Raw genomic sequence first — 22,061 nt, forward strand, 5'->3', positions numbered from 1 at the left:
CTGGATTACCAGGACAGACACATCTCGAAGGGACAGGGCGCCGGGCAGGCGTGCTGCTCTGTGCTCGCCTGCTTCTGGAGGTGCTCGCTGCCCGGCTAAGAGCCGCTCGCCCCCGCCAGAGCCCCGCGGATCGGTGGCAGAGGCAGGGGCAGGATTTCTAATCAGCATTTATCAACAGCTCTGACCGGACCCGTGAACTTCTCCTCTATGTGATCAGGAGAGGGGATGTACCATTTTATAAGTCAATATTGGCTTTTATTTGCCAGCAATCTGCAGCCTGTTTGGACAGGCTGGGTGCCTCGCTGCAATGAACCCGTTTGCTCGGGAGCCCAGGGCGTAACTGGAAGAGATAAGCAGCAGTGCAAGCCAAATTTTACGAGCCGTATATTAATGATGAACATTAAAAATAAGGGAGATAAATTAGTATGCTATCCACTTGTTTAATAAACCTAACAACGACACTGCGTAGCCAAGAAGCTTTTGCCTTAGCACAGGACTACAGAAAAAGGTTTTGCTGTTTCTAATAGGGCACGGCCAGAAATGATCTCGGGCAGAGGCACCAGCTCTGAGCTCCCGGCAGCTACAGCTGGGAGCTGTCAGACAAACAGCAGCGTCTCACTCCTCTGCTTGGATGGAACAGAAGAATAAATCCCACGGCTGTTTATTTGTGCTCAAAAATAGGCTCTGCTTCCGATAGATTGCTGCTGTTGCCCCCACCTCTTTGAAACTGGCCCCGTTCAGCTGCAAACAAAACATCTCAAAAGCAGCCGCTTCTCACCGCGGAGGAGCCAAGTGCCCCCTCCCCAAAGTCCCGACCTGACAGCACTTAAAAACTGCACATCAGCTCGCAGATCGTTCCCACTTAGAGGCGATAACAGGAACGTGCGCACCCGGACACATCCCATCTGCTCGCCTCCCGCACAGCCAGCCAGCTTGCAAACAGCCCCCAGGTTTGCCAAAAAGAAGAACAAAAGGCTTTCGCTTCCATTGTTTAAAAAGGTGATGAACTCCTGCTAATAAAATTCTCAATTAATCCTTGGAGATCCTTTTTTTTTTTTTTCTTTCAGAGCTGCAGACGGTTTGCCAGGGTAATTCCTCTTTGCAGGGGGGAATCGAATGCTCCCAGACTGAGCTGTGGGGTGAGGGGGCTCAGCCACATCCCCACCATCAGCCTGGTCCCATGGGTGCTATCCTGGACATCTCCCACCCCTATCCCCAAGGGGTATGACAGCTCCGGGGCAGGCTGCAGAGGAGGGGACGGTGCCTCCCAGCTCGCCTGCGTCCTGCTCTGCAAAGCCTTCAGCTACCCCAAAACCTCCCAAATTCCTAAATACTGGGGGGGACAGAGGTTTCTGTCCCATACTGCCCTTCCCCCTAAGGCTCTTTGCCACGCTGTGGTGGGTTTTAGCAGCCCAAGGGATCGTTGTGGACAGAAACATGGGGTTATCAACAAGAAAAAGGGCCGAAGATCACAATTTTTCCACCAGTTCATGAATTATTAAGATGTTTCTAGTTTGCAGCCCACTTTTGCACAGGTTGTTGAGAGGGCTTGGGTTGGGGATTTGAATCCACCAGCCCCATAAAATGTTCCAGGGGACGTTAAGTGCCAACAGCCCATCCAGCTCCAGGAGCAGGCAGTTTATTCTAGACAGATACAAAGAGAAATCAGTAGAAATCTATCAGCCTGTGCAGATAGGGTCTCTATTTCCTACCTGACTGCTACCTTCCCTTTTCCCTGAGTGTGCAGCGGGAGGTTGAGGGACCCCGGCCAGCACAGGACTCTTCCCTGAGCCCACGGGGGCTGCAGACACGGAGCCGTGCGTTCCCTTCGAAGCGCAAACACCGCCCGCGCTGCTCCCGTGGCTCGGGGAGGCACAAGCTGTATTTACGGCTCTCGCCACCATGCGCCTCCCAGGGAGACGTCTCCTCCCACGGGCCTCTATTAAACGTGATTCAATTTGTGCTCTTCCCATTGAAGCTGGTTTTGCCTGCAAGCCCCTTTCACAGACATTTCTGCAAATGCTTTCGGACCGTGCCCAGCCCGTTCGCTGCCCCCACCTCGTCCAGGTCCTCAGCACGCTCGGACCCCTCAAATAAGCCTCCCACTCAGACCCGAGCCCCATCTCCAGCCAGAAACGTTTTCCCTTTGCTGCCTATCAGCCATCTCTGCCTCTCAGAGGAGTATTTGCAGGGGGAGAGAAATCCCCCGTGGCTGCGTCACCTGGCAACACGCGCAGGAGAACCTCGGATCTGGCTCAGAGTCAGATCCCCCTCGCCCCAACCTTTGGTAGGCAGCAAGATCCCGGTCCCTGTTCCCAAACCAAGCTTGTGCTTCTAGCAAAGACAAAAGCCAGGAGGCAAATTGCTGCTCAGCACCACTTGAACTCGTATTCACGCGCCCACGGCACCGAAGCACCCCTGGCCTGTCTCTCCTGCCTGGCACAGAGCAGGGGCACAAAAAAAATAAATGAGGCTCTGGGGGGGAAAACAGAGGGAAGGGGACGAGATGTGGGCATTGCAGGATCCCCAGCAGTCCCTGGTGATGGCTGAGCTCCCAGCACCGTGCTCAGCCCCATCTCCCCATTCTGCTTCCCCCAGCAGTGAAACCAGCCCGGGCTGCTTGCCCGCCTCACCTGGGTTGTCCCATTGCTTCCCATCTATTTTTGGGGACAAGATCGTGCCCCAGGGAGCTGCACAAAAGCAGTCTCCAAAGAGAACCCTCCCTGCTCACCACGTGTAACCACACTGCAAAGACACAATGCGCTGAGAACACCAAGCACTGCTTTTTTAATTCCCAGCCAGTGCCCGTGTTTGGCTGCCAGTGCAATAGATGCTCGTTCTGAGCACAGCGAAAAGAGGGATCGTGGGTCTTATCTTTAATTCAGGAGCCTTTTCGAAGAACAAGGCGCTGGACTTGCTCACCCCCTGACATTTCCACTTGTGCCAGATCCTATTAACCCAAATACCTCTCAAGCTGAGCTCTGCGTATCCAGTTAATTAGCTTAAACCTCGATCATTTCAAGATATCAAAACTTGGAGGGGATTTGGTCACCGCCGGGTTGCTCGGCTCCCTTCCTCACGTTGGTTTTTGCAAAGTTTGGGTGACAGACGACAGAAGGGACCACACGCATCCAGCGGGGGCGCGCACACGGGAGGCACGGGGATGCTGCTCGCAGCCAGCCCAGCGCTCGGTTAGCACGGGGTGAGTCGGGTTAGGCACAGGGGGGGTTAACACGTGAGGGGCTCCAGAAGCCAGTGTAGACTCACCACTGTACATGTCAGTGTGATTTCGTAAGGACGTTTCGTTATGGGGTTTCTCTGCAATAAACAAAAGAGCGTGAGCATACCGAGTGGCACGGAGCGTGCGGCGGTGTGCGGGGGCACGGGGCAAGGTGACACGGGGACCAGAGCCACGGCCCCAGCACGGGGACAGGGCAGCAGCAGAAGCGATAGAGAGGCACTCGGAGCACGGCTGCCTTGGGAGACAAACAGCAACATAACACAGCAACACGGGAGAGGAAAAGAAGCTTGTTTTCCTCCTAAGAAATGGAGAGACAGTTAAATATATGAATAATGCCACCTAATCGTATCACAAACATTTCCTCAAAGTGTTTTTCTCTTGGTACAACGGCATCTGTATCTTCGAAAAAAAAAATCAGTTCAATTTTGAGAAGAAAATGATTTTTCTCTCAGGGAGGTAAGCGTGTTCCTGCTACTTTATTCCAGCACAGAGCAGGCTGGACACAGCTAGGCGGCAGTGTAATGGTGCAGAAAGGCACGGAGAAGATGAACAAATAAAAAATAATAACAACAATTAGGCTTCAAAATCATAATCTACTACAAAATCCCTTTTAATTACCAGACAATTAAAGTAGATTGAGTTCCATGCGAAACCATCAGGCCCTCAATAGCACGCTGCTCTCATTTATTCCCAGCCACTGCCAGCCCACCCCTGGGCTCCTACGCAGGAGGGTGAAGGAGCCCAGCAGCCACCCGAGCCCTGAGCCACCAGAAAAATGCTCCACAGGAAAATAGGCAGGGGCATGTCGCTCGCCCCAGCCCTTGTGTTTTTCTCTCCTTGCATCAAGAAGACAGATAGCAAGCACATGCGATGGTTTTCCAGCAGCCTGTGACTCTTTTAAGACAGCTGATGCTCATGGCTTAAAGCAGAGATCTCCGAACAGCTTGAGACAAACTCATCTCTGAACGCTGTGCATATAAAGATTTTTTCAATCATAACAGACAAAAAATTGGAGCCTCGGTTCTTTAGCTTACAAGGGTTTCTTGGAGGGGTCTGAGGTGGCATCTGCATCTGGTAACGCAGCAGAAATTTCCAAAGGAAAGCTTACAGAGAGGGCCCGGTGCCACCCAGCCTGGGAGCAGATGCTGTGGAGGCATCAGGGTGTAGCTGCTTGTATCTGCCTGCACAGAAATCCCCCAGCATTTCTCCCTTATATTTTTCTCGAGCTAAACCAATACATCAGGCTGAAAACCTCAGAGGCCCCAACGAGCACCAATCTTTGCCAGAATTTCTGCAGCTCCTGCTAACTCAGGACTCAGCCCTTCAGCAGGAGGTAAATGTTGGCATTATGCGGCCAGCTCTGCAAACGGACAAGCAATGTTCAGAGTGAATTACATGCGCACACTCCTCGCCACCAGCAAAGTGCCTGCTTACAGCGTTTATATTGCCGATTCTCCACTTGTGCTCTGCACGGAGGGCAGGGTGTTACGGCACAAGTGCCAAATGCTCCCGGCCCTGTTCGTGTCACGCTTTGCTCCCTGCTCTTGGGAGGCTTTAATAATGTTACCTCCGGCCTCAGTTGCTGCGAGATCGGGTTGAGCTCCTAGAGCTGGGGCTCAGGAACGATCCCCACACCAAAAGCAGCTCTCACACCACTCGCAGCCGAGGTTGTGCTGGTGCTGTGCATGCAATGAAAGGGCCATCGCAAGAGCTTCGTGCCCTGCAGCACTCCGCTGGTGGCCCCCTGCCCGTGTTCCCACCAGCTGGCTGGTGGAAAGTGCCCTGGCATCGGGAACCAGCCTCCTCCCAAGCGGTCTCCCTGCTGGAGGGGAGGCTACCAGGGCCCCCTGCCCATGGAGGGGTCAGGGGGAGCCGTGTGCCTGCTCCTCCTGCTCCCCAGGGATGCTCCTCACTGAGCATCGCTGGCCATCCCGAGCACATCCCGAGCATTTCTGGCCATCCTGAGCACATCCCATGTGTACCCACTCAGGCCCAAAGGCTCCAGCCCTCCTGTTGCCATGTCCCAGAGCTGAGCCTCAGCTCCTGGACAGCCGCTAAGTCCCGAGCCTGGTGTGAGGCTCGTTGGTCAGGCAATGGACACACACTCAGTCCCCGCCGTGCATCACCACCGTGGCTGGGGGTTCCCCATAAATCTAAACCTGGAGCAAACCAAGGCTATTTCCAGTGTTTCAAACTAGGGAAAGATCACTCGACATTGTACTTCTCCCTAAGGATGGGGGAACGTCCCATCTGCACTGCAGTGCTTCCCAGTTCATCCCAGTTGCACGGACGCTGCGGTACCTGCACCGAGCATCTCCCCGGGGCACTGGGAGGAAACCAGCTTCCCCTCACTATGGGGCAGCAGCCCGGGCCCTACCAGTCCTCATCCCAACTTCTACCACCCTGAACAAAGGGAAGGAAGCCACTCTTCTGCCTGGCAGGCTGTCAAGGACTGAAACGGTGCCTGAAAGGAGAACCCTTCCCGAGGGGGGCTGGGGAAGACCCACCCGCAGCGATCACCGTGACACTTACTGGTTTTCACCTTGAGGGTGTAGGGGTTTTTCTGCTGGATGGTGTGGGTGAAGTGGAAGCGGGCGTTGCAGCTGTAGTCGGTCTGGGCGTCCTGCAGCATGACGTTGGAGAAGTAGAGGTCGCCGTTCTGGCCCTGGGAGACGCGCTTGTCCTGGTGGATGGGCTCCATGGCTGCACGGGGGAAATTTGGACAAGTCAGAGCCTCCTGCGGGTGGGTGACCCCGTGAGGGCAAAAAGCAACCCCCTGACCCAAGCCATGTGTGGGTGCTGCCACACTCTGAGCTAGCAATAATGACTCTAAATGTAATTAGGGTAAGTAAACCCTGCAGGTGGGTGATGGAGGGGAGCAGGGGTTTGGGCTTCCCCGACTCACAGCTGCTCATCCAGAAGATGACGGGAGAGGGCAGGCCGGGCGGCGGGTTGCACTGCAGGCTCAGCGGAGCACCTTCATCGACCTCGATCACATCCACCTTCTCCTTGGGCCACAGGGGAGACTCTGCCACGGGAAGCACAGGCACCGCGTGAGGAGGGCAGGGCGGCCGCCTTGCCGATCCCTTCCCTCCTCCATCCCGCTGGGCCCGGCCTGGTTTCAATGGAACAACCTCGATGCAAACTTCATTTCTGTGCCTGCAAGCTTCTCTTAAACCTACACCGAGCATTTGCTGTTGGCTACAGCCCCAATTCCTTGGGTTTTATCTCTGCCCTGTGGCTGGATGCATCCCGATGCAGGCAATAGATGCAGCAGGCTGAGATGTTTGAGCACCAGGTGTTGTCCACATATCCCCTACAAAGCAGCCCCTGCTTTCCTTGTGCCCCCTACTCACTGGACACCTGGAGGTGGATTTTGCTGGAGAGCGCGGTGCCGTAGTCATTGCGGGCGAAGCACTGGTACTCGCCCTCGTAGTCCTCCGGCCGCCCCCCGCTGTGGAAGTCGATGACCAACGTCCCCGACCGCCGCCGCATCGACACCTTGGGGTCCTTGGCCACGTTGAAGAACTTCCCGTTCCGCGTCCAGGAGAAGCTGGGAGGAGAGGGGAGAGGTTTGCTCAGTGACCACGGGCTGTACGAGGCTGCTGAGAGCTTGACCTGTGCTACACAACAGCTAAATCAGTGCCAACTGGTGCCAGTGGCACAGCTCTGCTGGCTTTGGGGACAACGTGGCCAACGTGGAGCCTCAGCTGCTCCAAGGCCAGTGCTAACAAACTTCAGGGGTCCAGCACAGAGGCACTTACGTGGGAACGGGGTTCCCTTTGGCTTCACATTCAATGAAGATGTTGTCCCGCGGGTCCACGATGTAGTCCTTCACGGACTGCTTGGTGATCGTGGGGGGCTGAGGCACTGCAAAGCAAATGACAGTGGTGAGGAAGGTCGTGCCAACAGGGAGAAGCCTCTTCCTGCTGTCCTGCAGCAGATCTGGACATCTTCCCCAGGCCAGATATGAAATTTGTGGTTCAGAGCCCTCCAACACCTGAAGGAGCCACCAGGAGCATGCGTGCAGGCAATGCCCCAGGCACACCTCGCACCAAGCCACAGCCGGCACCAGCCCCGACCCCTCGTGCCATTCCGGACATGCAGAGGAGACGAAAATGCACAGACAGAAGATGAGGGCAGCACTTACATTCACTCTGAATATTTGCTGTTATTTCCAAAGTGCAAGCGTAATGAAAAAGAAGAAAAAAGGTTAACTGCAGAACAAACATTAAAAGAACATTATGCACACACACAAACATAATACTGTTACTGGAGGCTCTGCAAATATTACACACAATTCATTTTACAGTTCCAGCATGTTCTCATCTACCTACTTACTGTTATATGGGAGAAGCTGCTGCTGAGCATCCCATGAGCTGCTAACTGCCTTGAGAACCTGTTTTTTTTGGCAGGGTTGATCAGAGGGCACAAGGCACTGGGTGGGCTCAGCTGGGGAACTGGTGTCCCCATGGTCCAGTGGGTGAGCCGCAGGAGCTGGCAATGTCACCCCCTACCCTCTGGCCAGGCTGAAGCCAATTTCTCCATTTCATCCCCCTCAAATCAGAGGCTGATAAACCCTGAGCTGGCTTTTTAGGTAATAGTCAAACTTGGAGAAGGCGCCTGTAAAATCCAGCAAAATAGGGATGTACGTATATCTGGGACAGCAGCAGGTGAGGTTATATCCTAAGAATAAATCCCGTTAGGGATGGGGCAGGGGAAAAGCGCCTAGTGAAGCTTAAAAAGACAACGATCTCCATGGAATGCCACAGAGTCTCTGCAGGTTTGGGGCTGTGTATTTACCAATAGCTGCCACTCAAGGGATGGCAGGAAGAGGCTCATTAAGTGATGGAGGTGACGGTGCTGGGCAGCAGGGAGGAGGAGGCTGGAGAAATGGTGAGCTGCAAGGCAGGGCTGCCTTGAGCAGTTCTCCACCAGCTGTCAGCATTTCTCTTACTTTTCTAAGGTCACATTACATGCAAATATCAAAACTCCTCCATGTCTGATAGGAAGCACAAGCAGCAGCAGCACAGTGCTGTTTGTAAATGCCTTCAGTTTTGGCCAGCTGCACTGGCCCCTACTTCCACGCCGGCTGCCTTCATTTCTGAAATGTTACGGATGCGAACAAAGCCAGGCCTGGAAGGAACCGCCGGGCTGTGTGCACTGCATAAATTCCCACTGCTGGGAACAAGAGCGCCGTGCTTCTGTCCCAGTGACCCCAGGACCAGATTTGTTCTTCCACAACCATCTGGAATGGAGCAGAGCAGGAACTCAGACTCCAGTCGTGCACAGACAAGTGACCGCGCTGGGACCCCCACCTTACGCATTTAAGTCCCACAGGTACCTATTCCCCTCGGCAAACCTGAGCTTTCCTATCCCTTCTCTTCACTAATTTCCAAATTTCAGCCAAAAGCTACTGCCTGAAGACTTTTCCTTCTCCTTTCGCTGCCCAGCAGAGGTACCCCGGGTACAGCCAGCACCCTCAGGGCTCTGCAGGCAGCAACCCACACAGGAGAAATTTCTGCCATCAAGAACAACCCCGGCACTTCAGCAGAAAGCTGGGCTTTTTCTGCTAATGCACTGCTCGCTGGAGGATTTCTGTACATTGCGCTGTCAGAATAGATTCCCTGCAGCTACAGCCTGATTGTTATTAACTGCCTCTACAGGAGGAAGCCGGGACACCAAGAAATTATGAAACTGGTTTCCAGAAGAGTAGCTGGACCAGAGCCTCTGAGCCATGACTTAGCAGCACGCTCTCGGTACAAACCCTCGTCCCAGGCACATCCAAACAAGTCATCCATTCCCCGTGTGCTGGCCTGAAGATGCTCATTCAGCAGAAACAGCATCCCACGACCCCCTTCCTCCTCGCTCCATAACCCCAGCTCCTGTGCTTCTGAATAAAACATCACTCCTCTTACATAATTAACCAAAAAGTTCCCAACAGAGAGAGAAAAATCCTGGGATGTTCCACTTAAACCAAGGGGCTAAAGGCTTGCCAGGGCCTGGTTTGCTCCCCATGTGGCCCTGCTGCTCCGTCCCATTTCGGTGGCTGGCTGCAGGTCCTTTGCTCAGCTGTTGAGACAGACTGACTGCAGCTGGCAGTGACCGAGGTGACTTTCTGCAGGGCACGTGGTTTAAAACGAAAAATACCCCAAAATAAAAAATAGAGTTAAAAAAAAAAACAACTTAGGCTGGAGCAGAAGAGCCGCCTGCTCCGTGCATTTCTCTGCTCTGCCTCGTGTCCCATTCAAGCAGAGGTTATCAGAGGGATAAATATAACTTACAATCCAAAGGGACTTCGATGGCGCTGACGAGGTGGTGGAGGTACAGGGCGAAGGCTATCCCTGCGCAGGTGAGGTGGGGTCTGTGCAAGACCATCTTGGACGTCGGGATAAGGCCACGACCTCAGCTGCGTCCCCCGAGGCGAGCTGGCCGCTGGCACGTGCAGGAGGGCTGCCTGGGTCCTCAGCTGCAAAACACACAGAGCAGAGGTCACCGCGTTTTTATGGCCCCGTTTCCTGCCTTCCTCCTCCTGGCAGCTGCGGGGAGAGAGTGCTTGTGATCCAAACGCGTTTGTGCAGAGGGATGGGGCTGGTAAAGGTGCCAGAAATAGTTCCCTGGCTCTGGTGAGTCAGGTACCAGCCCGTGGTTATTGTCCTCCCAAGCCCTGCTTTGTTCTGGGGATGAAGTCAGCCCTCTGGGGCTCATCCTTTTCAGCCTTGTAGCTCTCCCCAGGGACTGAAGGAAAGTTACCCAGGGCAAGTGAAAAAACCACTGACCACTTTTCCAGCTGGGCTGGTGGTGGCACTAAGGGGCAGGAGGCTGCCTGGGGTCGGGCACTGAGCTGATGCCTTCACCCTTGTGTGCAGCATCCCATCCTGGCTCAGCACCTGCAGGTTTGGGGCACGGCAGGCCCTCTCCTGACTGAAATGAGCTCGTCTTGAGCCACTCTACAGCTGCTTCTCTCCCTGGGTGCACCAGGCACTCATCCTGGCCCCTGTGCTCCAAGGACTCCCCAAAGCCGCCATCCCAACCCCTGGGGATGGGCAGCACATCGCTTGGAGTCTTCCTGCCCATTCATTTTTATTTTGCTGTTGATAAACCCATGGAGTCACTGCAGATTAAAAGACAGCAGAAAGGAGGATAAATCACCCTTATCTGCACGATAACAACCCCCTTAGAAAGGCTACCGGAGCACAGAGGTTGCGTCGTGGCTGAGTTACAGCCCTGTCCGTAATGGAGCTATAAATGCCGGGCAGCAGACGTGCAGACAGCTCTCTCTCGGCTAAGGACAGAAATAGTGCCAGGGCAGCAAGCAGTGGAAAATCCCCAGCCTGGCTCCTCGCTGCTCCTCCCCGTCTCCGCGCGCAGCCTTGCGCCGTGTCGCCAGGCAGGAGAGCGGTGCGCTGAGGCCATTTGGCAAGCACGAGGAGCCCGTCTTCATGAAATATAAATAACCCGACACGGCTCGGGATGCTGCTGCCCCTTTCAGCTGTTCCCGAGCCCTGACCGGAGCAGGAGCAGAGGGGAGGGGGGCCCGGCACGACAGACAAAACCCGGCGAGCGCGGGGCTCTGGGTACCGCGGGGAAAGCTGCTGGGGGAGCCGGCGAGGAGCAGATGTCACGGCAAATAAAGGGCCCTGACACATGGCTCTCGCAGCTCTCCTGAACCCCAGACAGCATCAAACCCGGCGCGAGACAACTTTTAAGGCCGCTTTCCCCTTCCTGGGGACTGGCAGTGCTGAACTGTTTCTCCATTCACCCCGGGTTTCGCTCTCCCTAAGGGAGATGCTGTTCCTGCGTCGTGCCCTGGAACCGCAGCGAGCGTCTGAAAGCCGTCACATTTATTGGATTGGAAGGGATGGGGAAGAACCGTGAGCATCCTTCCTACCCCTCTGCAGACCAAACACGCAGGCCAGGATTTTTAAAGCATTAAGAGAGCAAGCTGCTCAGCTTCCAAGGTTTCCCGTGCGGTGTTCCTGACCCTGCAGAGACGCCTGCGTTTCAAGGATGGGTCTGAGCAGAGCCTCCTCGAGCCCTGCTCAGATGGGTCCGGGCCATCTGTGTCCCTGCTCCTGGGCTGAAGCCCAAACGAAGTTGCCAGCCCGCTGCGTCCCAGTTCCACCAGATTACAGACCACAGGTTGCGAAGGGGCCGGGAGGGGGAGTGTTGCTTTGATCTTTTTTGCTCATTCAAAGGATTTTCCAATCCAGCTGTTGCAATAAAAATAGTTGAAGGACAAAATAATTATAGGACCGGGACAGTAATTAAAGTCATGTCCAGGACTTTCGCAGTCCTCAGAGACCAGGTCATGCTGAACAAAGCTTTTCAAATTACTTCTTTAGCTTTCTGTCTAAGGGAAGACATCATTTTGATCTGTAGTCTTCATTATTTGGAGCGGTTCATTTCTCCAGTTACGGCTTACCCTGAGTAATGGATAAGCTGGTTTTATGCCTTTCTGTTACTAAGCAGAAGTTTGACTTAGGAACTAAACCAGCCAATACTGCAGACAGAGATTTAACAGGACCGAGATTCCTCGTGTCCTTAGTGTGCTCACAGCGTGGTGCTTCTCAAGATCACAAAATGCTTTAAAACCTGCTTCATTCACAGATACAGCACGGGAGGGAAGGTGCGAGGCAGCAGGCATTTGGGTACCTCTACAAACTGCTTTGAGACTTCATTGGCCATCGTGAAGGAAATGTCTGTGATATAAAATAGAAGATTCCTGGCACAGAGACTTAGGAGATATCTCCACACATGTATCTGTGGGTGATTTTGCATTAAATGGCAATACCGAAAGGACTGAGCTCCAACACTGACACTACAGAGGACACAAAGCAGGGATCTGTGCACCCAACTGGTAAAAAACCACATATCCTACCCACCATCACCACACTCGAACTGGAAATACAAGCTGTGTGTGTACCAGAAGAGAAATTCACAGTGCTGCAGTTTGAGTGGATGGGAACAGCGGGGACCCAGCCGCTCAGGACCGAAGGACGTGGGCAGGACAACGTGGGAAGGACCCGGACACCTCCGGGGGGGACAGCCTGTACGGCACGAGCAACCGCGCCGAGCAGCACCGCTACCCGAAGGAACACGAAGAAATATTTAACCCCACAATGAGGCACGCACAAAGCGCATCCCCGCCTTTGGAGCAGCGAGAGCTGGGCTGCCCTTTGTTCCGGGGCAGCTGTGGGTGCGACTCGCCGCGCAGCACGAAAGCTGCTGCCGTGCCTGAGCGTGTAGGTGGGCTGCCGGGGCTGGGTGGTGCTGCCGAACACAGCCCCCATTGTCGGGGCTGCTCCACAATGGGATGGGACGTGAGGGGACCGCCCCAGCACAGAGGGATGGGGCACAAACCAGTGTGCTTCTGGGGATGCTGGTGGTGCTGGGAGACATCAAAGTGGGAGACCAGGCTGGAAGTTCATGGAGTGCAGGGTTCTGGCTCCCGTGCAAAAGGGGAAGAGGAAATTTATTCTTCCCAGACGTGGTGTTCAGTACTAGCTGCTCCTGGCCCTGTTGCACAGAGAAAAGACTTGATTCATGCCAGAGGAGCTCTGCAAGCCTCTCAGCCTCATGCTTGCAGCTGTCTCCTGGGGTGGCTGCAGACCCAGAACTGGGTAGGTTGGGGCTAGGGCTGCCCCAAAGGCCTCTGAGCTGGCTGGACCCAAAACCCATCCGAAATCTGGACCAGTGGTAAAAACACAACACAACCTGAAATGTCACACAGATCTTTGTGATTTTAGCTTCTCAGACACAGCTCTCATCCAGCACTGAGGCTGTAGCCGAGCACCAACAAAAGCCAGCTCCCTGCTCCACTTTCCTCTAGCTACAGGCGGCAGAGAGACAGACTTGGATGCCTTTTCCCCCAAATACTCCTCCAGAGTTCAGAAGCTTTCTGGCCCGGTGCTTTCCATTTCCCTGATGACCTGCTGCAATGCCTCTTCTCACAAGCTGCTAGACTGGGTTGAGAAATACATCCCCAGTATTGCTCCAGACCTCCTCCCAGACAAACCAGCCGCCTGTGCAAATACATCAGCTTTCACTGCACAAAAGCATAACTGACCCCAGGACAGGACCTTTAAACTGGAGACTGCTCCTCCTCTTGGCAAAACCCAGCCTAAGGTCCCCACCAGTAGGGACAAGCCCCTGGGACACCCTGAGCACCCCCCAGGAGGACGCGCGGTGCTCATCCCAGCGGCCGTGCTGCTGAATCGGATGGTGCTGAAACACTGCCCGGCCCACGTTACAGGTCATTGCCCCGATGTGTTCGGCTGCAGGTTTCACACTCTCGAGTTTCTCCTGATGCAAAGACAATACTCGCATATCCATAATTAAAACACAAAACATATCCAAGCACGGCGTTGCCCTGCGCGTGTTCGGCTGCGAGCTTCATGCTCTCGAGTGTCTCCTGATGTAAAGACAATGCTCACATTCCCATAATTAAAGTAATAAACATATCCAAGCGCTTTGCTCGTAAGCCACTCAAAATCTGCAATGAAAGGGGAAAAAATCAGCTTTTAAAACTCTGAGGTCCTTCTCCATCTCTTAAAGGCTCTGCTCCAGCAGCAGCACTATGGATGATTTCCCCAGGGAGTGATTTCTCTCTAGACACCACCACGTTCTCCCTCTCCCCTTCACAGCTCCTCAGAGGTTCCTATCCTGCTCTGGCCAAAACCTGGCCCTTCAAAGGACTCCCAGGACCCCGTCCCTGCTGGCTGCAGTGCACCCGATGCCCAGCACCACTCGAGGAGCCCCAGCTCTGCTTCACCGCTGTCCTTTGCCCTCATCTGGAAGACAGCTCATCGACTTCCCCTGGGTACAAATAACCCCAGGAAAGGGCTGGAGTAATGAAATGAGGCCTCTCGGAGTGGCCATTGAAACAAATTCCTCCTCCTTGGCCCCAATCCTGCAACTCGACCCCAAACCTGGCCTCCCACAGGCAGGCAGAGTATGGGCATGGTTAGCGGTGGCAGGGGGGAGTCTCTGGCTGGAGTCAGATACAATTAAATAATTCCTCAATGAGGGATTGTTTGTAATCAGCTCATTAGGTCCAGCAGGACACTCTCAGTAGCAATTAGGCATTTATCCTTATTTACGGTTGTAAGAGGAGCAGTAAAACTCGAGCAGCTAGTGTTCCCAAGAAGATTCCTACAGCACCATTTAATGCGTTGCAGTCACTTAATTAAAACTGATTGAATAGTGCAGAGCAATGTTTCCACAACGAGAAAACCCTTTCAGTTTCAGATAATGAAAAACATTGATTTAGAGGGAATACATGCATGTGATTCCCTAACTTTGAGTCTTCTTCTCTCTGTCCAAAAATCCCCGTAACCACCCGCCCCGTGCTTCAGACCCACGTGCCCTCTGCTCAGAGGCAAGGTGAGAAGCCAGGTTTGTCATGGGAAAGGGGTTTAAGATTTTTGACAGTCTGTGCCCACTGCAGCCCCAAAGGAGTCCCCGTGGAGATTTTTGCTCCCATCCTCTGAATAAAAAGGAAATTTCTCCGTGCAAGACCTGGGGCTGCAGGGGTTTGGTGCACGAGGCAGGCACCTCCTGCAGCATCCCCGCCAACCCCCCCTGAATGCTCCAGCCCCAGTGGTTTGGGATAACTGTCCTCATCCTGTGACATTCCTGCCACATCTTTAAGGAACACGTCCATGGGTCGTTTCTTTCAACTCCTGGCTTCTTGCCTCACTGCTCCGTGGGATTTTTGCCACGTGCTGCATTTTCCTTCCACTCCCTGCAACTCTCCTGCGGCACACGTGGGTGACTTCTCCATCTCATGCCCCGCAGGCAGGCTGCATTTCCAAAGGATCGAGCAAACAAACAGGCATTGACAGAAAGCGTAGTGATAGCACCAGAAACGACGACGGCTTCCGAAAGTCACCCACCAGCAAATGCCAGCAGGAGAGGCGGCAGCATCCCTCCGGCTCCGCATAGGGCAGGACGTGGGAAGTGGGAACAAATCCGTCAATCCCCTGAACTTTAAAGCCGATGCTGGCGGTAAGGAGATTTGTGCTCGGCTCTGTACCTGCCAGGCAGACAGAGCTCACCCCACCTTCCTCCTGCAGCCCTCCGGAGTCAGGGCCAGCCGCAGCCAGGCTCCCATTTCAGAAATATTTTAAAAATCACAGGAGGAAGGGAATAATTGCACTCGCTGCTACTCAGAGCTGGGAATTGCAGCTTTTGGGTAAGGACCATGCTCACAGGAGGTAATTCACTCCCTTGGAGAGCTGTGTAATGCTGCTGAAAGCGCAGATAACGCCAGGGAGAGGATCTATCACAGTTGTATCTCAGCACTACATAATGTGAATTAATTCATCATCCTGTCCTTCTGGTACCGTAAGGAACTGCTGCAGTCCTATTACACGGAGGCACTCTCGGCCAGAGAGGTTAAATGCTACCCCAAGGTCACCCAAGAGCTATGGCATGAGTGGGAAATGAGCCAAGCTCACCAGAGTACTAAGTTTAATCAGAAAATAGCGCTCCACCTTTGCAGAACGGTCACTGAGAGGGGGGAAAGAGAAAAGTGGGAGCCTGAAACTCTGTGGAAGGTGACAACGTGGCCTCCAGCAGCCTGCCCAGCACCTGTGAGCACTGCGCAGGGCAGCAGCTGATCCTTTCGCTAGCAAAAGGAGGAAACCAAGCCCTAGAAGTTATCCTGGGCAGGAAGCAAAGGGGCTCTGTGATGCAGCACTTCAGGCAGGTGGGGCAGGGTACAGCTAAGATGAAAAAGCAATTATTTTTACTTTGGGGGGCGGAGGGGAGGTGTATTCATGAGCCTATTACAATTTACTAGGAAAAATGCACGGTTTGCTTAACTTCGATATTGTTTTGTTTAAGGAGAGAGACAAGGAAATGAAAAATGAAAAATATGAAAAATATCGAAGGAAAAGGAAAAAATATTCAGGCAGGGAAGTTTCACCAGGAGCAGCTTCAGGGCACACAGCACCAATGACCCTGATGCAGGCAGCCCATTTCCATGCTGCACAGAGCCTCCTGTCCCTGCTGTCCCGAGGCTGGTCCAGGAGCTCCTGGGTCACCACCGCTGACCCAAAGCAGGACCCACGGCCACCAAGCCCCATCCTGGCTGTGGGGTGGTGCCTGCGGGAGTCAACCTGGGGCACCCTGTGCAAACCCAGCCCCAACAATGGCCCTGCCAAGGCCCCCAGCAGCCTGAGGAGAGGCCCAAAAGCAGCAGGCACCAATCCCCCCCGCACAGCAAAGCTCCTTTCCACGAGCATCCATCCCACGCTGCTCGGCGTGGCGGAGCAACGGGGGGCACGCGGTTAATGCTTGCCCTGCTGTGTCCCTCGGCCACCCATCCGAGGGATGCAGCATCTGTCCCCTAGTGATTAGCCAACTGCTAATCACGCAGAGGGAGAGCTATAAATAGCAAGTGCTTGGGAAAAGCTGCCTTTCCCCTGCTGGCTCTCCCACCACGTTGGCTTCCCTCTGCAGGGTTTGGCCCCGAGGAGGAGTGCAGAGACCTGGGGCTTTGCGCCAGACGCCCACATGTGCATTTGGTCACATCAAGATCCTGGGTGGAGAAGGGTCCTGCATGTTCCCACGAGCTTGGAGAGATGCCCTGCCCGTTTTAAAGGGTGTCCCAGAGCCCACAGCATCCCTCAAGGCATAAAGAAGTGACGGCTCGTGTCCCCAAAGCCACGTCGGGATGTGCCACAGGAGCTGCCCGCGTGCCCCAGTGTGTGGTGTAAGTGACGTGATGCAACTTGTCACAAAGACGCACGCCCCGACACCCCAAGAAGGGTTTTCTCTTTACCCAGAGGGAAAAGGTTAATGAAGCAAAACGGCCCGACTGGCATCATGTGGATGCCTAGGGGTTAAAAGGCTCCTACACCAGGAAACCACTTCTGTAGCTAGAAGACTTGGAGAATTGGTGTTTACATCTCATGTTACCAAAGCTCTGGCCACTTGGGATCACTGAAGAACTTGGGAAGATGCCATCAGCCCTTCCACCATCCTCCAGTCCCAACCCAGGGACCCCAGTGCCTGGCTGAGTCCCGAGTAGCACAAGCAGAAGGAAAGCAAACTGGATTTTGGGGATGAAAGGCAGACGTGCCCACCCTAGGGGGGCTCTAAGCTTTCCAGCCCTACACCACAGCGGGATTTGCCTTCAGCCCTGAGGCCCTGCAAGCAATGGGGCCAGGCAGGGAGTGGGGCTTTTGGACCCATTCGTGATGGTGGCTGCAGGATGTGCTCCGAGGGGGCGTTTGTCAAGCGCTGCACGTTCCCTGCTGGAAATTACAGTACTCAAGGGTGAGGAAGGACTCGAGCACCAAAGCTTTAATTTTAGTCAAGGCACTTCTTGAGTAAGCACTTTATTTATCTCTGCCCTTAAAAATGCTTGCGAGTCTATGACTTAGTATTAAATTTTCTTAGTGGCTGTTCTTCTGCTACCAAAAATCTGAATTTTCTGGGCAACTCCAGCATTATTCCTCCTTTAGAGGCTCCCCCACCCTTCTAGCTTGTCCCATTCCCAAAGGAAAATTCCCCTGCTCTCCTTTCCCTGCTTTCTGATCCTTTTGCTGTCCCTGGAGCATCACCAGGGCAGTTGCTTGGGCACGATTTAGGAACCAGGGCAGTCACAGCTCAGGAAACACGGGATGATTTTGTTCCAAGCCTGCAGTACACAGAGCCCACGCTCCAGGTTTGAGAAGATCAACCTGGAAATCACCAGAGCCACGAGCAGACCTCCCACCCACCCCAACACCATCCCCTACCTCCCATCTCCGAGCCCCGTAACCGGAGCGCACGCAGGTGTCACCGACAAGACAGGAACACACCTGCTGGTGGTTAATCCTGTAAGTGAGCTGTATTTACACACACCAGCTCTTTCCCCCAGCCCGGCTGAGGGCCCTGGAGCCGTGATATCACCTTACAGCCAGCTGAGGTGTGCAGGCACCGCGTCCCCCATCCATCCCCCCAGGAGGGCTGGAGACCTGGCTGTGGCCATGAGCTGGGGCTCAGCCCAAATCCCACCAACATCTCCCCAAAAAAAGCTCGTGGAGGTAACGGAGCTGCTCTGTCCTCCCCAGACACAGCCGTGGAGCACATCTGGTTTCCGTGTTGTGCAAAATGCCTTTGACATTTCATTTCAAACCCCAGGCATTTAAACGGCGGTGACAGAGCAAAGCAGCAGCAAATCTGACATTTCATCGCTGAGCCCTGACACACAGGCTTCAGCCAGCACTACGACACGGAACAGTGCAGGGAAATGCGAGGGGACCCAGAGAGACACAGCAATTCTTCAAAACCTTACATAAAAATGTAAATACGGTTATCCAGAAGATTACTTGAAGGATTAAGTCTGCTTCTCTCAGTGGCACTGGAATTTCCTCTCGAAATGCTGGGTAACCAGCTCTCCTTGCCCACCGGGATCCTAATTACAGGTGGGGAGTCAGGAAGGGAGTCAGCAGCTCTCATCTGCACTCCCTAACCAGTCCCTCTGCACTGTAATCGAGCTCACGGCTGTGAAATCCAACAAAAAATACCTTTTATTGGACTATGCTCTCAGCATAAAGTGTGTCTTGTAGAGATTTTCCAAGAAGGGCAAGCCAAATATCACAGACCCCAGTGTCAGCCAACTATCCCAAGGAAAACCACCTCACTGCCGCATCTGGGCACTTCTAATAAACCCTTTTGCCCCCCTTCAAATCCCACCTGGGACATCTTTGCCGGAGATGCTCATTTCCTACAAGTTCCTTCGCTCCCCTTCCCTCCTGTTTCCCCACACCACATATTTAACCAATTTTTTCCCCCAGCCGCAGCAGCCGTCAGTGCAAAGTGGTCGACGCGTCTCCCACCCTCCTGTGCCATTGCCTTGGCCCCGTCCCCACCTCCTGGCCTCACACCTGCAACCCTGAGCGGCAGACAGCACGGTGCAGCAGCAATGCTGTGAAATCAGGCTTTATTTATCACCCCGAGCAGCAGCCTGTGCTCGGAGCTAGCAGGGAAACACCATCCCCTGGTATTCCGCAGCAGCGCCGCGGGGAACTTGCCTTTGCACGTTCCCTAGCACATTTTTACATTACTCCATCTGAAATTCTCACCCTTCGCGAGGCGGTCATTAATATTGCCAGCACAGCCGCTCCATCTGCCTTCGGAGCCCCCTCCAACATGGCAATAAGTTAATTGGTAGAAGCATTTGGCTTCCACATCATGAAGTTGGCACAGAAACAGCTTTTAACCTTCAGGACCGAGTACAGGATGCAGATTACTTGTTCCCTGTGCTGGAAAAATAAAAATAAAAGGGTTGGTTATGCACGCTGCGGGCCAGGGCTGGCGCCTGCTGGTTATTTGAAGAGGCCAAACGAGTGCAGAGGCAGCGGGGCACAGCCAGCACCGTGCTCAGCGCCCTTCCTGGGAGCTGTGCCCGGAGCGGTGCCCTCCCACGCCACCAGTGCCATTGCTGGCACCTGGGAATGGGAAGCAAAAGCAACTGGTTTGTGCCCTGGGGAGGTGCGGATGGGCACCCAGACAGTGTTATTGCCAGCAATAATTGATGGATAAAGTAACTGAAGATAAAAACCCACCACCACAGCTGCAAGGCTGACCATTTTTTTTTACGATCTGTGCAAGCTCGCTCTGAGACCACAAGCAGGATTTAGCCAGGAGGTCGGCTTCAAGCAGGGGATGCACAAGCCAAGGAGCCTTATCTGCCTTCTCTGGGCTGCAAAAACATTTCCGACATCCCACAGGCTGGAAGATGGGAAACACATGTCCTACAGACCCTGGCGAAGGAGAACCTCTCCCTGACAAGAAGTAGAAGCAGGGGGAAATGTTTGCTGGATAAACAGTGGGATTTAAAGATAAATGGAAAACAAAGGAAAGGATGCCTTGAATATTCAAGTCTTCCACGGTCTCATCTCAAATTCATCCTGCCAAGCTCTGCACTGTGGAGACGAACTGCTGCAAGTGTTAAGTGTGAAATATCGCCCTAAAAGCCATTAAAACACTGCAGCTGACAAGAAACAAGGACTAATTAGGAGGAATTGGGAATGAAGGGCTAAATCAGCAATTTTCTCAAGTTCTGCAAGCCAAAGCTTGAACCAAAACGTGACACTGGTTTTCCAGCACCCCACCGCTCCTCTTTTCCCCCCGGCAGCACCCAGGGAGGGGAGAAGCCATCAGGGAGCCCCCAGGACCACCAGCACGGGGCAGCTCGGGGCAGCCTGGAGCCGCGGCTGTGTCCCCGTGCGTGGCCCTGGTCGGGCTCCAGCTGGCGGCTGCTGCAAGCCCTGGCCCAGACACTGCTCGAGGGGAGCCCATGCTTGGCCAGGGCTTTTCTAAAGCCATTCCCAGGCTCTTTCCTTGACTTCTCTCGGACAGAAGTTGATCTGGAAATGCAGAGCATGTCCCGCGCTGGCTGAAGCAATACGGAAAATAGTAAACGCTTTTCACGTGGCTTTGGAAGGAGTCGTGCTCTTTTCTTCCAGCACCAACCCCACCGAAGTTTTCCAGGTGGGGTTGTCCTCACACTGAAGGAGCCACCAATCCAAAGGAAAGCTGCACACTCGCTTTTGATTTTAAAAGCAGAGAGAATTTGAGTTTTTTTGACCAAAAATGCGCAGAGAGAACCACGTGGACCTGGATCACCATTAAAGGGGGAAAACCACAAATCGCTGGTTCCAATCTTCCCATTTTTCTGTCATGTGCAGCCTGAAGCTTTCCCTGGTCTGCAGCTCTCGAGGCAGAAGCAGAGCGCGTGCACCCATCCAGCACCCATGGGACCCCAAGGCTGGGGCTGGCTTCTCCGTGCCGCCGTGCTCAGCTCCCCTGGGAATTCAGGGCACTGAAGAGCCCAGCCCGTTCCGGCATTTCCCTGCTTTAAGACTTCGTTACAAACCTTGATAAGGCAAGCGTATGCTCAAAATATAGCCACATGAAAAAATCATCTCTCCCCAGAGATATTTTCACAGCTCATTTATTAAACCCCCTCAAAGAACAGAGGGGGAAAGGCAGCTTCGATTGTTTTCGAGCAGTAACAAGGGACACGAGAGTTCATTTTTGCCTTCTGGTCTTGCTGCTAGTTTCACTCCTAACAAGCCGAACTTCAAGGCAACGCAGTTATCGCATGAGCAGCTTGATTTTAAAACCAGCACGAACAAAGGGAGAGCTAGCCATGAGTCGGATCACTTCTGGGCTGATCCTGTACTCCCTGGCTGCATCTTCATATCCGATTCTACCAGGCTGCTGGCTCCAGAGCTATGATTTAATTTAAGGATGGGATTTTCATGGTCATTTGCAGACAAACCCATGTTTGGTACTACAAAGCAATGGAGCAACACCATCCCCACCAGAAAGCTCCAAGGGGCTTCTGTTAATGAGTTTCAGCTCGGTCCCATGCAGCACCAGATGGGATTTTTGCCTGGATCCGTGAGGGCAGCAATGGGGTTTTCCAGGTGCTCTTGTCCCACTTGCAGCATCTCTCACCTGGCTGCAGGAGGAGGTGGCCGATCCCAATCCTTGCTCACTCGGCCAGCACTTCCCAAAGAAGCTCCGTAACTCACCCAAATCTGCCAGAACTGAGCCCATTGAGGCAGCTCAGCAGAGCCAGAATATTTTTTCCACTGCTCATAAAACACTCCTTTTTATGATCTTACGATTACAAACAGCTGTTTATTTTGCCAGTTAGCTTTTTTAGAAGCATTCTTTCCAACGCATAATGAAAAGTGTCAGGCATTTTCCAGGAATTTTCAGAGCAGAGAAAGTTTGGCACTCGCTTCTTTGAGAATCGCTGAAAGGGGGCAATTAGCTTAAGAACAAGCATCTATTCTGGGTAGCAAGCTCA

At 53.6% G+C, this 22,061-nt stretch overlaps 1 protein-coding gene across 21 annotated transcripts in view; it reads right to left on the reverse strand.

Moving 5' to 3' along the window:
• Positions 1 to 22,061, reverse strand: part of NFASC (neurofascin) — a 108,457-nt gene that overhangs the window by 37,150 nt on the left and 49,246 nt on the right. For 9 of the 21 annotated variants that reach the window (XM_068660195.1, XM_068660197.1, XM_068660216.1 and 6 more), the window contains exons 2-8: positions 9,526 to 9,710; positions 7,392 to 7,409; positions 7,006 to 7,111; positions 6,598 to 6,794; positions 6,147 to 6,269; positions 5,774 to 5,944; positions 3,268 to 3,318 (exon numbers count right to left, since the gene is read on the reverse strand). In XM_068660195.1, the coding sequence (XP_068516296.1) occupies positions 3,268 to 3,318; positions 5,774 to 5,944; positions 6,147 to 6,269; positions 6,598 to 6,794; positions 7,006 to 7,111; positions 7,392 to 7,409; positions 9,526 to 9,619 (760 nt within the window). In that variant the 5' untranslated portion in view covers positions 9,620 to 9,710. The remainder of the gene's footprint in view (positions 1 to 3,267; positions 3,319 to 5,773; positions 5,945 to 6,146; positions 6,270 to 6,597; positions 6,795 to 7,005; positions 7,112 to 7,391; positions 7,410 to 9,525; positions 9,711 to 22,061) is intronic. The other 12 variants (XM_068660215.1, XM_068660209.1, XM_068660208.1 and 9 more) reach the window with 3 other exon arrangements.

This window comes from Anas acuta, chromosome 24 (assembly GCF_963932015.1).
Source record: "Anas acuta chromosome 24, bAnaAcu1.1, whole genome shotgun sequence".
Lineage (NCBI taxonomy): Eukaryota > Metazoa > Chordata > Aves > Anseriformes > Anatidae > Anas > Anas acuta.